This window comes from Salmo salar, chromosome ssa06 (genome assembly GCF_905237065.1).
Source record: "Salmo salar chromosome ssa06, Ssal_v3.1, whole genome shotgun sequence".
In the NCBI taxonomy this organism is placed as follows: Eukaryota; Metazoa; Chordata; class Actinopteri; order Salmoniformes; family Salmonidae; genus Salmo; species Salmo salar.
This window is the reverse complement of record NC_059447.1, coordinates 47,083,733-47,098,011: the sequence shown is the minus strand read 5'-3', so window position 1 is coordinate 47,098,011 and position 14,279 is coordinate 47,083,733. Positions and strand designations below refer to the sequence as shown.

The window sequence follows — 14,279 nt, the reverse complement described above, 5'->3', positions numbered from 1 at the left end:
TCCAGCAGGGAGAAAACAGCCAAAGCACCTGAAATTCCCTGTGACCTACGCTTTAGACAGAGAGGAACAGGAAACAGCAATGAACTACACTACACCACCATTTTGGAGCAATTATGAACACTTTGTGAACTTTCACAGTTTCAATGTGGACTAAAATGAATTATAAACTAACTTTATAGCAGTTATCTACCTTACTATTGCTTGGCGATGTCACATATAGGCATAATTTAAATGAGCCTAATAAAAAATATTCAACACTACAATATAAAAGATTATAGATGATAAATACCCCTTTATCAATAGACAAATATCTTCTGACCAATGAAAGTTAAAAAGGAATATGCATTTGGTATATACCCAGTACTGTTGACAGACATAGTATGGATTATGGTATGGATAGTCACAGTACAACATGATTCCAGCACTGTCTAAAGAATGGAGGATGATGCCAGTAAGAGCAGTAACCGTGGTGACAACATTTATTCCCAGGGAGCCTTTCACCTAAGGGACAGAGAGAGAGAGCAGAAAGAAGACATGGGAATGGGTTGTGGAAGAACATTTCTGAAGAATAAAATGCAATACCGAATTCACTGTGTTATTATTCCTTATCATTGTTATTACAATTCTTTAAAGGGGCAATCCACAGTCAATGCCAGTGCCCACCCCACTGCTTGTGTTTTGGGAGGAAAACAAGCAGGATGAACAAAAACATGAGGGCCTATTGTACAGTAGGTTCTATGTCTTCAAATAGAGTGGAACTCTATTCACTTAAAAGCATAAACTTTATTGAGAATAAAAAAGCTGCTACTGAGCTGATATTTGTTCAGTTTGTTGTCAGCGGCAACAGTGAGAGAGGCTGGAACTACATACTGAGAAGGAACAAGGAAGATGTTATTCAAGGCTGTGTCCTAAATGGCTCCCTATTTCCTACATAGTGCACCGTATGAATACTGTATCCATATGCCCTACATAGTGCACCATATGAATACTGTATCCCTATTCCCTACATATATGCACTATATAGGGAATACTGTGCCATTTGGGACACATTGATTTCTATAGTATGACCAAAGTTCAAATTCAAGTTGAATTACTCCCACATAGAGTCAATACAAACTGAAATGCATGAGTGTATGAATGGCATAGGTCTATCCAAATACAGATACGTTGATAAAAGTAATTAGTTAAGACAAGTCATTATTTATAAAGCATTACGTGAAATGAAATATATATATTATTATGTCTGTGCGAGAAAAACAAAGTACAAAGCAGGAAATGCACTTTTTCTATTCTTCTATTACGTCAAACCAAAACATTTTTAAAACAGAAATTCTTACCTCCAGCGCTTTTGGATTGCCCTGCCCAGGAATCTTCTCAGCACTAAGGAGACCTTATGTCTCAGTGATGGGGAGACCATCAATTTGTCTGATCATCTGACTACTGTTTTTGTTTTCCTACCTTTTCAAGACATTCAGGTGAAATGTTAGGACATTGGGGTCCAGATAATGTAGGAAAACAAGCATACATAGACACACAAACACACTCACTCACACGTACACACACAGGAACCTGTATCAATGGTTTAATCTGTTGCTGTTGAAACAAAGAGGAGGTTGCTATGATTTTAATGTTCACCATAACTTCCTGATATACTGCATTCTCTTTCATGTGTGTGTGCATGTGTGTACGTGTGAGTGAGTGTGTTTGTGTGTCTATGTATGCTTGTTTTCCTACATTATCTGGACCCCAATGTCCTAACATTTCACCCTGAGTGCTGGCATTGTTGTGATCAAATGGCCTTGCTGTCTGAAAACTCTACTCCACCCTTGTAATGCTACAACACTTTAGCATTTTTTATTTCATAAGGCAACACACGCAGTTAAAATGTGCCATGCATGTATACAAATAATTAACTGATTGATTGATAAATACAATCATCTTATCATCAACCACAGCTGAATCCAATGATAGACATCTTGCAATGATGGTTTTGTAAATGGATGTTCAGTCTTAATTATTGTCTAGTGCCGGTATAAGTTAACATCATATCCCTGTAGGTCATCATGGATAACGTCATCATGGTGCTCCAGACAGGTGTGTACAGCCTGCAGGATGGTTTTCAGACGACGGTCCAGCACGGAGAGGTGTTGTTCAGAGAGGAGGGGGGCCACACTCTCCAGGGGATCCTGGGACAGAGACTCCCTCATGACATCACTCAGACGGAAGCCCGGGAGGGACAGGAGACGCAGACGCATGAGAGTGGAACGACGGATCCTGAGACAGAGAAAGAGATTTGGGCGAGAGAGAAGAAAAAGACAGAGAGGAGGACAAGGAGAGAAAGAGAGAGAGAAGGAAGACAAGGAGAAAGAGAAAGAGAACGAGAAGGAAGAGAGATGAGTCTCCTCTTGCACTTTTTTTCTGCTGCAGTTGTCCAGATCTTTATACAAGCTGATAGTTTTACCTGCAACACTGTCGTAAGGGCACCAATATGGAGGGTTCATCCACAGAATGACGCCCAAACCTAAAAATAACATAATTTCCACAATATTACATACCGATATAACAGTTATGTATAAACTACAACAACTTCAACATATGCACTGGTGACGCATCATTCAGGGCAAGTGAGGCACAGCCCAAGCACTGTCCGGCAGATGGCCCTGTTTTGCATGTAATTCTGGCATTAATTCATGACACAATATTATATCGTATCAGTTAGCAAACAATGTAAACAAAATAACTGCTCAAGTTAATATTTTATTTATTTATTTATTTCACCTTTATTTAACCAGGTAGGCAAGTTGAGAACAAGTTCTCATTTACAATTGCGACCTGGCCAAGATAAAGCAAAGCAGTTTGACACATACAACAACACAGAGTTACACATGGAGTAAAACAAACATACAGCCAATAATATAGTAGAAAAATAAGTCTATATACAAAGTGAGCAAATGAGGTGAGATAAGGGAGGTAAAGGCAAAAAAGGCCATGGTGGCGAGGTAAATACAATATAGCAAGTAAAACACTGGAATGGTAGATTTGCAGTGGAAGAAAGTACAAAGTAGAAATAGAAATAATGGGGTGCAAAGGAGCAAAATAAATAAATGAATAAATACAGTAGAGGAAGAGGTAGTTGTTTGGGCTAATTTATAGATGGGCTATGTACAGGTGCAGTAATCTGTGAGCTGCTCTGACAGCTGGTGCTTAAAGCTAGTGAGGGAGATAAGTGTTTCCAGTTTTAGAGATTTTTGTAGTTCGTTCCAGTCATTGGCAGCAGAGAACTGGAAGGAGAAGGCATACTCAACTCCTCCATGTCATATCATTGTTTTGGTAAATTTTCTTTGAGTAAGGCAGATCCAGAATGCAGCTGTTTCAGCCTCGCTCATGTGCCTTCTGTGGCGGAGGGGCAGCCAGAGAAAGCACAGAGTGTAGGCGTTGTTGATCTTCTCTGGTTGCGCGTGATTGGCTCAGGGTGATGTCACTTACAACACCGCAGCACCTACTGGGAGAGCTCACTGATGACCAGGCAGCTTCTGCCCCTTGGGTGCTGCCATAGAGTTAAATTGGCAGTGCCCGTCCAAGAAGGCTCAAGGTCTTTTGCCACAGATAAGTCTACATCTTTTCTCCAGTGATTGGACTGACATGTGTCAACTTCATTGTTTACCACATCTTCTTGCCAGCTGAAAAGTTATCATGAATCATGTTGACTATCTCCTAGCAAATCATTTTCAAGCTATGTAGAAAATGTACAGATAAAACATTTCGGTGCTCATCAGCCACTAAACATTGAAATAAGACCACCCGTTAAAAATACAGTAAGCTGGAAAAGAAGATTCAACTGTGGTTGGTGGTGAATAGAAGCAGTGGCTAACATCTGTTAACCACTGCTTTGTTGCTTTATTCTAAAACAGAGCGTCTTGGTAAAAGGCAGGCAGACACACTAAGAATGGTGTTTTGGCTGCGTTCCAATACTTTAATAATGTAGCAATATTGTAGACCCATGCTGAATTTGACTATGGGAAGTAAAGTGATCATAACTGAATGTTATAACGTTTGTGTCTGTAGTGGTTTCGATGCATATTAGCTTTTTTGATACATCCAATATTTGTATGTTAAAATCGCCACTGAACATACATTATAAGGTATTGATGGAAGGTATGGAAGGTATGGTACTCACGCCCTCCCGTTGTCTAGGTGCAGCAGGAAAGTGTCATTCCCAAACTTCTCAAAAGTCTCGTAGTGATGTCTGTCCATATTACCTTAGTAGGAATTAAAGCAAAACAATAGTTTATTGCTTTCTGTCTATTCAAAATCTGTTCCACATTATCAGTGGACTTAAGCCTTGGCACATTTCTAATATGGTCATGTGGGGAAATGTTCAGAACATTTTGTCATTCTTATGGGTATTGCCTCAGTGACTCAATAAAAAAATAAAGGTAGTGTGTTGAATTGTTACTGATTCAAGAATATTGGAATTACTGAAGTAGTAATAGTAGTAGAAGCTGTGTTGTTCAGTGTGCTTACTGACTCATGAGGAAGTCCAGAATGACCATGTCAATTAGATCCACCAGTCTGGTGCCTTGGCTGTATGGAGGAGTCTGTTTCACTGTGTCACAGTAATCTGGGTTCTTCTCCCATCTGAAACAGTAGCAGCTGCATGTGAGGTATGGACTCGAACACGTGTATGCTTTAGTCAAATGCACGGGTTATTCCCAGTGGGGGACAATATGATACTACTACACATTATTACATTGCACTGATTAGTTGAATTCTATCAATGCAATCCAAACTTTGAATTATACCTCCAACCCACCAGTTTGCCATCTACTGTACAGTATATAACCACTAATACAGATATATACTTCACATGGTTTCTTCACAACCCCTCCCATAGTTAGAGACCCCCAGGCAAGGGGCCCATTTCGGTACCCACTACCCACGGTGCCAGTTTGGTGCGGCTGTAGGAGCGCCTCCAAGGGGACCTCCAGGAGCGTCTTGGGGCCAGGGAGATGTCGGGCAGCATGGAGGCCAGGGACACCTCCAAGACGTGGGGTCGACCACACACTGGGTTCTCTGTGGAGCAGTAGTATTCACACTGGCCGTGGAAACACAAATTACCCACTGGGGGAGGCGGACAGAGAGAGAGAGACAAGGGGTTGGGTGAATAGTACAGTAAACTGACAAAATGCAAGTAGCAGGCCTACAGTGGACAGTTGTTGCCAAACATTTGGGGTCATAACCCATCTAAAAGCATTTAGAGCTTTTTCTTGTGACCAGTCATAAGCCCAGAACGAAACAGAAAGTAAACTGTAGCCCACCAGTGCAACCCAACCAACCATTTTGGAAACTCTGGACTAGCACATAGTGCAAGCCACTATACACACACAAGCTTAATAACAGAGAAGGAGGGACTTTTGGTTGCTATCTGTGCTGATTGGACACACCAGGAGAGTTAGATTTGATTATGAAAGCTGATTGGACCAACCGCCACACACCAGGAGAGGTGAAGAAGGTTCTGGATAGTTTGTGGTCTGTGGTGATAGCTCTGATCTCTGTGGTTACGTTGATGAGTCTACCTACCACTGGAGGGATTCTGCAGAAACCTAGTACCCTGAGAGAGGACACACACACACACACACACAGATAAAGAGAGAGAGAAATCAGTGGTAGCGATTTAGTAGTTATTTTCTTCTTTCTTTTGACACACAGATTCATCTCAGATAGGAGGTCCATATTTTATTGTTTTCACCTGTCTAGGTGGAAGGCAGCAATCTCTGCGTTGTGTCTCTCAAAGTCAGAGAAGTAGAACAGGTTGAAGTCTGTCTCTGCATCTCTCTCCTGCCTGCATAAAACACACACAGAACAATGTGATTTTTTCACCTCCAAAATAAGATTACTGTGACAGAGTAAGAGTGTTATGTGACTGATACAATAAAGTTGTATTGTTGTGTTGTATTGTATAGTATCATATCGCATTGTAAATCATATCGTATATCATACCATAGTATATCATATTGTATGCCATATTGTATTGTATATCATATTGTTCTTTGATGAACTGCAATGTGCCTTTACTATTGTCCAGGCTCAGCTCTGTCAGCTGAGGTTGCTCTTAAATGCTGATAAGACAAAGTTAATGGTTTTCATGAAATCTTAGATGAGACCATTAAAGCCAATTTATGCTTGATCTGAAAATGTGGTCGGAGGTGCCGTATGGAGGGTGTGACGCAATTGCAGACCCTCCGGAGGCATGCAGAGGTCAAATTGAGCTCTGTACTGCATTGCCGTGCGCTGCCCGAATTTTAACAATGCGGAAGGCTATATATTACTCTGCATTGACATGATTGGTTGACGGTAGGTGGGGCAGGAGGTCCAGTATAAACACAAACTTACTTCCTTGACAACAGCTCTGCTCTGCTTTACGAAGTGCAAGAAGTATAAATACCCTGACTTCTGCAGAGGCCGTGTCGCAGTAAATGCTGTATGGCCACTGCAGATGTCGGATTGACCACGCAGAGCCTTTTAGACTCTTCCATGTATAGTCACTATGCAGGACAAGCAAATAGAAAGGGTATCAACTTACAAGTACTTGAGTTTCTTGTTAGATCAGTGGTTCACATCTAAACCCCACATTGAGGGTCTTGTGAAAAAGCTCAGGCTCAAATTGGGGATTTATTTTCAAAATAAGTCGTGTTTTTCTTTAAAAGTGAGAAAAATACTTGTTTCCGCCACCTTCTTGCCTGTAATTAACTATGGTGACAACTTGTACATGTTTGCCCCTGTGGCATCATTACATATGCTGGACACCGCTGAGGTTTGTTACAAACTCCAAAGCCTTTCCTCATCCCTGCAAATGTTTCAGTCTTATCTTATCCTTATCCATCTTATCCAGAGCAACTTACAGTAGTGAGTGCATACATTTTCATACTAGTCCACCGTGGGAATCAAACCCACAATCCTGGCGTTGCAAGCGCCTTGCTCTACCAACTGATCTACACGGACTGTACCCTCTATATGAGAGTGTGCTGGCCTTCCTTAGCTCTTTGGAGACTAAGTCATTGGTAAGTTTTTATTTATAAGGCCATGCTAAGACTGCTCCCATTTTACCTGTGTACATACATTGTCCAGCAGATTAATGACAATTATCGCCTATGCTCACAGGACAGTATCTCTTTGATGGTGCCTATTGCCTGTGGAGAGCTAGGTAAAAAAGTGTTCCAGTACTCTGCCCTCTCTACTTGGAATGAGCTACAAAATGACTTGAAACTACAGGAGTTCGTCTCCTTAAATTATTTTAAAGCTAGGGTAAAAACTATGGTGGAAAATTATTTAAGGGGTGGTCAGTTGAAACACTCCAATGTGTCTGTTAAATGTATTAGCTGATGTTTTTAAACTGTAGTGCTTTGTGATTTATGTTGTAAATGTTGACAATTTGTGTGCTGCTTTTTCGGCCAGGTCTCTCTTGCTAAATAGATGTTTAATCTCAATGAGATTAACCTGGTCAAATAAAGGTAAAATAAATAAATATCATATATCGTATCATATATCATATTGTATTGTGCATTCTAACCTCATGGGTTTGAGGAGGGCCTGTCCGTAGTTGGGGAATGACATGATCAACTTGAGCTGGGTACCCCCACTCTTCTGCACTGAAACATACATAACAGACAACGCACCAACGTCACCATAATAATCTCACACCAGCATGCAGACCCTCAGAACACACAGACATATCACTTATAGTACATTAAAACACATGAAAGTCACAGGGTCTCCACAACATTCAAAGGAAATACACCATAGGTACTGGTCATTGACTGCACTGATGGTGTTATTTTGGTAATAGTACAGTATTTCTAGTGGATTTTACATAAATGCAGTTACCCCAGTTCTCCACAGGGTGTCCTCATTACATAAAGTACAGAATGTGGCTGAACATCAAAAACTGTCTGGTATCATTAGTGGTGATTCTAGAATCTAGGGACTTTAGAGAGGAGGAGGAGTAAGAAGAAGAGGAAGATGAGGAGGAGTATATGAAACGTGGCTATGGGCCAGCCCACACACAAGCTGATTATTGCGGAATCTTTTATGCTCAACACAATCTCCATACAGTATTCAAAGTGTATGTGTGTATGCGTGTGTTTGTGTGTGAGCATATGTTTGTGTGTGTTTATATGCGTGGATGTGTGAGTGGGATTTTTTATGATCAGTGCAGGATTATATTGACTGACCTCAGAACAAAAGATCAGAGGAGCTGGAGATTTTGATTATCTGGCTTTCAAGTTTCTACTCTGATTGTTTCTTTACTGTCATCCATTTGCTGATGTTCTAGTTCGGTGTAATCACTTTGTGTATTTTGCAGTTTAAAGACTTATAATTGCTTTCAGTGGTTTTAGATTTTATTCTCACAGTCTATGGTTGATTGGTTAGTGTTTAAGAATTGCTTTTGGCTTTTGTTTGTTTCTTTAGATTGTGTGTTTAATTATTATACTCACTCACTCACTCACTCACTCACTCACTCACTCACTCACTCACTCACTCACTCACTCACTCACTCACTCACTCACTCACTCACTCACTCACTCACTCACTCACTCACTCACTCACTCACTCACTCACTCACTCACTCACTCACTCACTCACTCACACACTCACTCACTCACTCACTCACACACACACACACACACAAAACTCCCACTCCCCCTTCCCCTTCCCCTTCCCCACATGCTCAAACCCATACACAGTAGCCCAGCACACACAAAAATGCTGGGTTAAAAACAACCCTATTTGGCTTATTTGGTAAACTAGTGCTGGGTAAATATTGGACAGAACACACACTGGGTTAGTTTGACCCAGCCAGTTGGATCACGTTAATATGGATTATACAAACATGGGTTTATTTTACCATCAGTTGTTTTTTTTTAACCATTAGTTGGGATGACATAGCAGCTCCATAGGTTATTTTCAGGAGGCGTGGCCCATTAGAGACATGGGTTTCAGACAATTATTTTTGGCCACCTGTAATAGCAAATGTATTTCCTGTTCATCATGTTTGTACACTGCAAATTATAATTTTTTTGCACATGACATATTATAACATAAAATTCATAACATTATTATCTACATATCCCAACATTGAAATATCCATAGGGTCTTGGGAAACATTGACTAAAGTGTCAGTGTTCAACCTTAACATGAAATAACAACAAAGCAGATGAACCGGAATGACATTTACTTTCACGGGCGGCCAAAAATAACTATCTAAAAGCCACGCCCCTGCTAAGCCAATCCTCTAGTCTTCTGAGCTCACCCACTGAGTCATATCTCGATAACCCAGCACCAATAACCCATCACCCAGCACCAATAATCCAGCAGTTTTTAAAGAAAACAACCCAACTAAGTGACCCAACATTTGCAACCCAGCATGGTCAACCAAACAACCTAGCATTTTTAGAGTACTGCTACTTCCCTGTTTACATGTGATAAATAAACAAATGGATCCCAACCAAGGCTTCTGAACAGTCTCACAACAGACAGGATTTGAGGGCCATCAGACAATGTTTTACAGCCTCCCAGGGTAATCTCTTCATTCACTGTAATGCCAACTCTTTTGTGTCTCGTGTGTATGTGTGGGTTGAATGGGCCTGTGGACACAAAGCTAGGGTTAGGATTGGGGTTATGGCAAGGCTAAGGGTTGAGCCGGGGTGTGGGCATGAAGCTATGGTTAGGGTTATGGCTAGTGGTCTGTATAATTCAGGAATGGCATATATTGAACAAAAATATAAACGCAACATGTAAAGTGTTGGTCCCATGTTTCATGAGCTGAAATAAAAGATCCCAGAAATGTTCCATATGCACAAAATGCTTATTCTCTCAAATGTTATGCACAAATTTGTTTACATCCCTGTTAGTGAGCATTTCTCCTTTTCCAAGATAATCCATCCACCTAAAAGGTGTGGCATATCAAGAAGCTGATTAAACAGCATGATCATTACACAGCTGCACCTTGTGCTGGGGACAATAAATGGCCACTCTAAAATGTGCAGTTTTGTCACACAACACAATGCCACAGATGTCTCAAGTTTTGAGGGAGCATGCAATTGGCATGCTGACTGCAGGAATGTCCAACAGAGCTGTTGCCAGAGAATTTTATGTTAATTTCTCTACCATAAGCCAACTCCAATGTCGTTTTAGAGAATTTGGCAGTACATTCAACTGGCCTCACAACCGCAGACCATGTGTAGCCACACCAGCCCAGGACCTCCACATCTGGCTTCTTCACCTGCAGAATCGTCTGGGACCAGCCACCCGGACATCTGATGAAACTGTGGGTTTGCACAACTGAAGAATTTCTGCACAAATTGTCAGAAACCGTCTCAGGGAAGCTCATCTGCATGCTCATCGTCCTCACCAGGGTCTTGACCTGACCGCAGTTCGGATTCGTAACCAACTTAATTGGGCAAATGCTGACCTTTGATGGCCACTGGAACGCTGGAGAAGTGTGTTCTTCAGAGATGAATCCTGGTTTCAACTGTACCGGGCAGATGGCAGCGTATATGGCGTCGTGTGGGTGAGCGGTTTGCTGATGTCAACGTTGTGAACAGAGTGCCCTGTGGTGACGGTTGGGTTATGTTATCAGCAGGCATAAACTATGGACAACAAAAACAATTGCATTTTACTGATGGCAATTCGAATGCACGAGATACCGTGACGAGATCCTGAGGCCCATTGTCGTGCCATTCATCCGCCGCCATCACCTCATGTTTCAGCATGATAATGTACGGCCCCATGTTGGAAGGATCTGTACACAATTCCTGGTAGCTGAAAATGTCACAGTTCTTCCATGGACTGTATTCTCACCATTAAGCATGTTTGGGATGCTTTGGATCGAAGTGTACGACAGTGTATTCCAGTTCCTGCCAATATCCAGCAATTTCGCACAGCCATTGAAGAGGAGTGGGACAACGTTTCACAAGCCACAATCAACATACTGATTAACTCTATCCGAAGGAGATGTGTCACGCTGCATGAGGCAAAGGGTGGTCACACCAGATACTAATCAAAGGGCTACCCAGACCCCTCTTTTACGCTGCTGCTACTCTCTGTTTATTGTCTATGCATAGTCACTTTAACTCTACCTACATGTACATATTACCTCAATTACCTCGACTAACCGGTTCACTGTAAGGTCTACACCTGTTGCAATCGGCGCATGTGACAAATTTGATTTGATTTGATACTGACTGGTTTTCTGATCCACGCCTCTACCTTTTTTTAACAGATGCTTATCTGTATTCTCAGTCATGTGAAATCCATAGATTAGGGCCAAATGTATTTATTTAAATTGACTGATTTCCTTATTAGAACTGTAACTCAGTAAAATCTTTGAAATTGTTGCATGTTGCGTTTATATTTTTGTTCAGTGTAGTTTACTCCATGTCCAGTTCATGCTGATTGATTCAGAGTTGATCTCAACTCTGCTTACTAACACAGTCATCATCTTGTTTGTGGATTTTGGGCATCCCCTTGGGGTTGAAAGATAAAAGAGTACCATCACCATTTTAAGGCTCATGCATTTAACCCAACTGACTTAATAACTACAGTACTTTAGTTTGTTTAAAAGCAAGCTACAGTGGTGCCACAGGCTGTTGTACTGCAGACAGTCGTGTTTGAATTACAATATTTGTGGCTTAGTTTACTCAAAAAAGCTGGATAAATTAAAGGGATACTTCGGGATTTTGGTAATGAATACATAATCCTTTATGTACTTCCCCAGAGTCAAGTGAACTCCTGTATACCATTTTTAAGTCTCTATGTCCAATATGAAGGAAGTTCTAGGTAATTTTGTGCGCTAACGCTAACTAGCCTGCTAGTATCCTTCCAGTCATTGCGCTAACGCTAGCCTCAACCACCACAACCCTAACCCTAGCTTCCTGTCCACACCCCAGCTCAACATTAACCCTAGTCATAACCCAAACCCTAACCTTAACCTTAGCTTCACTATGTCCACACCCCGGCTCAACCCTAACCTTAGTCTTAATCCTAATCTTAGCTACATGTCCACACCCCAGCTCAACCCTCTCACCTGCGCTGAGGATGCGTTGTGTGGCCATCTGTTGAGTCACCTCGGCAACGCTAGGGTCATTCCTGTCATACAGCTCCCAGCGAGAGATCCCAAGGTGGTACCTCAGCCAGGCAGGGTGGGTGTCCGCACTTCTCGTCCAATTAGCTCGGTCATAGCCATCCTCCTCGCTGTCACTCTGCCTACATGGAAAGAGCAGGGGAAGATGAATGGGGAAACGGGCCAATTAAGCAATGGGTATCACAAATGTATGAGAAAAGTAATATGCTATGACAGAATGATATACTTTGTTGTTATCTAGAAAGCATTTTCTTCCCTCTTTAATTTTTCTACTTTGTTGTTACCAGTGGTCTTCCACTCCTCTTTCTCTCACTCACCACTCACTATCTTCACTGCTTTTGTCACTGTCCTCCTCCTCATCTTCCTCCTCACTGTCCCCTCCCTTGTTCTTTGGCTTCAACTTCAGCAGCCAATCGTCTTCCAGCAGATGTTTGCGTGGCAGGTTGTACAGCGGGTGGCTGAAGAGGGCCTCAAGCTTGGAGCGACTGCTGACCCGTTGACCACTGACCACTTTGGTGGCCATTTTGGTTTGAATCAGCTTTTTGTCCTTCTCCTTTTCATTGACAATGTTGAATGAGGCCTCCACCTTGTGGTCTATGTGGGCGGCCATTTTGGTAAAGTCTCCATTCATGCGACTTACTGGTAATTTGTGTGAGCTGCTTTGTGAGGAAAGGGAGTGAGATCTCCCCTGTTTTCCAAGGGGAATAGTTCCAGGAAAAGACAAAGAGGAGGAGGAGGAGGAGGAGGGGGGGATAACGCAGGATGTTTGGAGGACGGAGAGACAGAAGAGGGCCAGGATGAGGTGGAGAGCCAGGGACAGACATGTCAATACCAAACAGACGGAATGAGAGAGACGACGCACGCCCTGCCTCGCCATGCTGGGAGAGAGTGAAAACATAAATTCACATTTCCTCCAAATATAATCTGCTTTATAATATTCAAAACTCTGAAGAAGGTAGTTGTTGAGTCAAGAGTCATAACAGATTAACAGGCATAAAGGAGACAAAGGGAAATGTGACAGTCATAGCTGGGCAAGCAGGCGGACAGACAGACAGAAAAGACAGCCAGCCAGCTATCCAGCCAGACAGCCAGTATTCCTGGTGCTTCAGAAAGAGACAGACAGCTATCCGGCCCACCAGCCAGCTATGCAGCCAGCCAGCCAGCCAGCCAGCCAGCCACCAGACAGCCAGCCAGCTATCCAGCCAGCCAGCCAGAAACAGCCAGCCAGTATTCCTGGTGCTCCAGAAACAAATCTAACAATCTCCTCTCCCCATCAAAGCACAGACACAATGTGATTCCAGTTAGCTACCCTGAGAATCAAGCACCGCTAAAGAGAATCAATATATTATTGAAGGCCCACTGCTCCAACATTCACAGTATGAAGCAGCAGCAGGATGGCTAATGTATTACTTACTTTGTTTTTTCACAATGTGCCAAGAAGTTGTGAGACTCTCTCTTCCTCTCTGGATCCTCAATAAATGTGACAGGGCAAAATTACACTTGTAGTACATTTTCATTTTGTCAATTTTTTCCCCTTTCTCTCCCTGACAGACAGCTGATAGTGATCCTGTTATCTGTGTGGTCACGCTAGTTCAAACAGAACAGAGGGAGTAGCCAGGTTAGAGTGACCGGGATGGACGTTACAGTGAGGAGGGGACATTCATACACATTACCCCTTTATTTTAGGATTTGTTTTTTAGAACACCAGATACTTTCAATAGAAATACATATCGTAATGTGTAATTGGATTGAATTGTAGATGGGATTTATTACACAAGACAAACACACACCGATACAGACACACACACACTCTGACGGGTCGTCACCCACTGGCTCTCATTCTCTACTGACTGGTTCTCATTCTCTATTTTCAGCCTCATTAGTCTACAGCCTCAGCCCTCCGTCTACTGAGCTTGCATGCCAAATGGCACCCTATTCCTTATATAGTGCACTACTTTTGACCACCAGTGCCCTCCCTCCAGAAACAGACACACACATGCACACCCACACAGATGCGCGCACACACACACACACTCAGATTCACATGTTTGTAGAGTGTTGTAGTAACATACTGTAGTAGTATTACTTCACAAAGCACCCATGAGCACAGACCAAATCAAATATTTGTACTCCTTCT

At 42.2% G+C, this 14,279-nt stretch overlaps 1 protein-coding gene across 1 annotated transcript; it reads right to left on the bottom strand.

The window, feature by feature from the left end:
* Window positions 1-1,769: 1,769 nt before the first annotated feature.
* Window positions 1,770-13,694, bottom strand: LOC106607519 (extracellular serine/threonine protein kinase FAM20C). The gene is made up of 11 exons (XM_014204550.2): window positions 13,557-13,694; window positions 12,460-13,020; window positions 12,086-12,264; window positions 7,571-7,649; window positions 5,750-5,842; window positions 5,496-5,611; window positions 4,941-5,121; window positions 4,529-4,638; window positions 4,178-4,259; window positions 2,462-2,521; window positions 1,770-2,274 (listed from the first exon to the last, which is right to left on the bottom strand). Exons 2-11 carry the CDS (start codon window positions 13,017-13,019, stop codon window positions 2,022-2,024), a joined length of 1,713 nt encoding a protein of 570 aa, XP_014060025.2. The 5' UTR covers window position 13,020; window positions 13,557-13,694; the 3' UTR covers window positions 1,770-2,021.
* Between the last annotated feature and the right edge of the window lie 585 nt (window positions 13,695-14,279).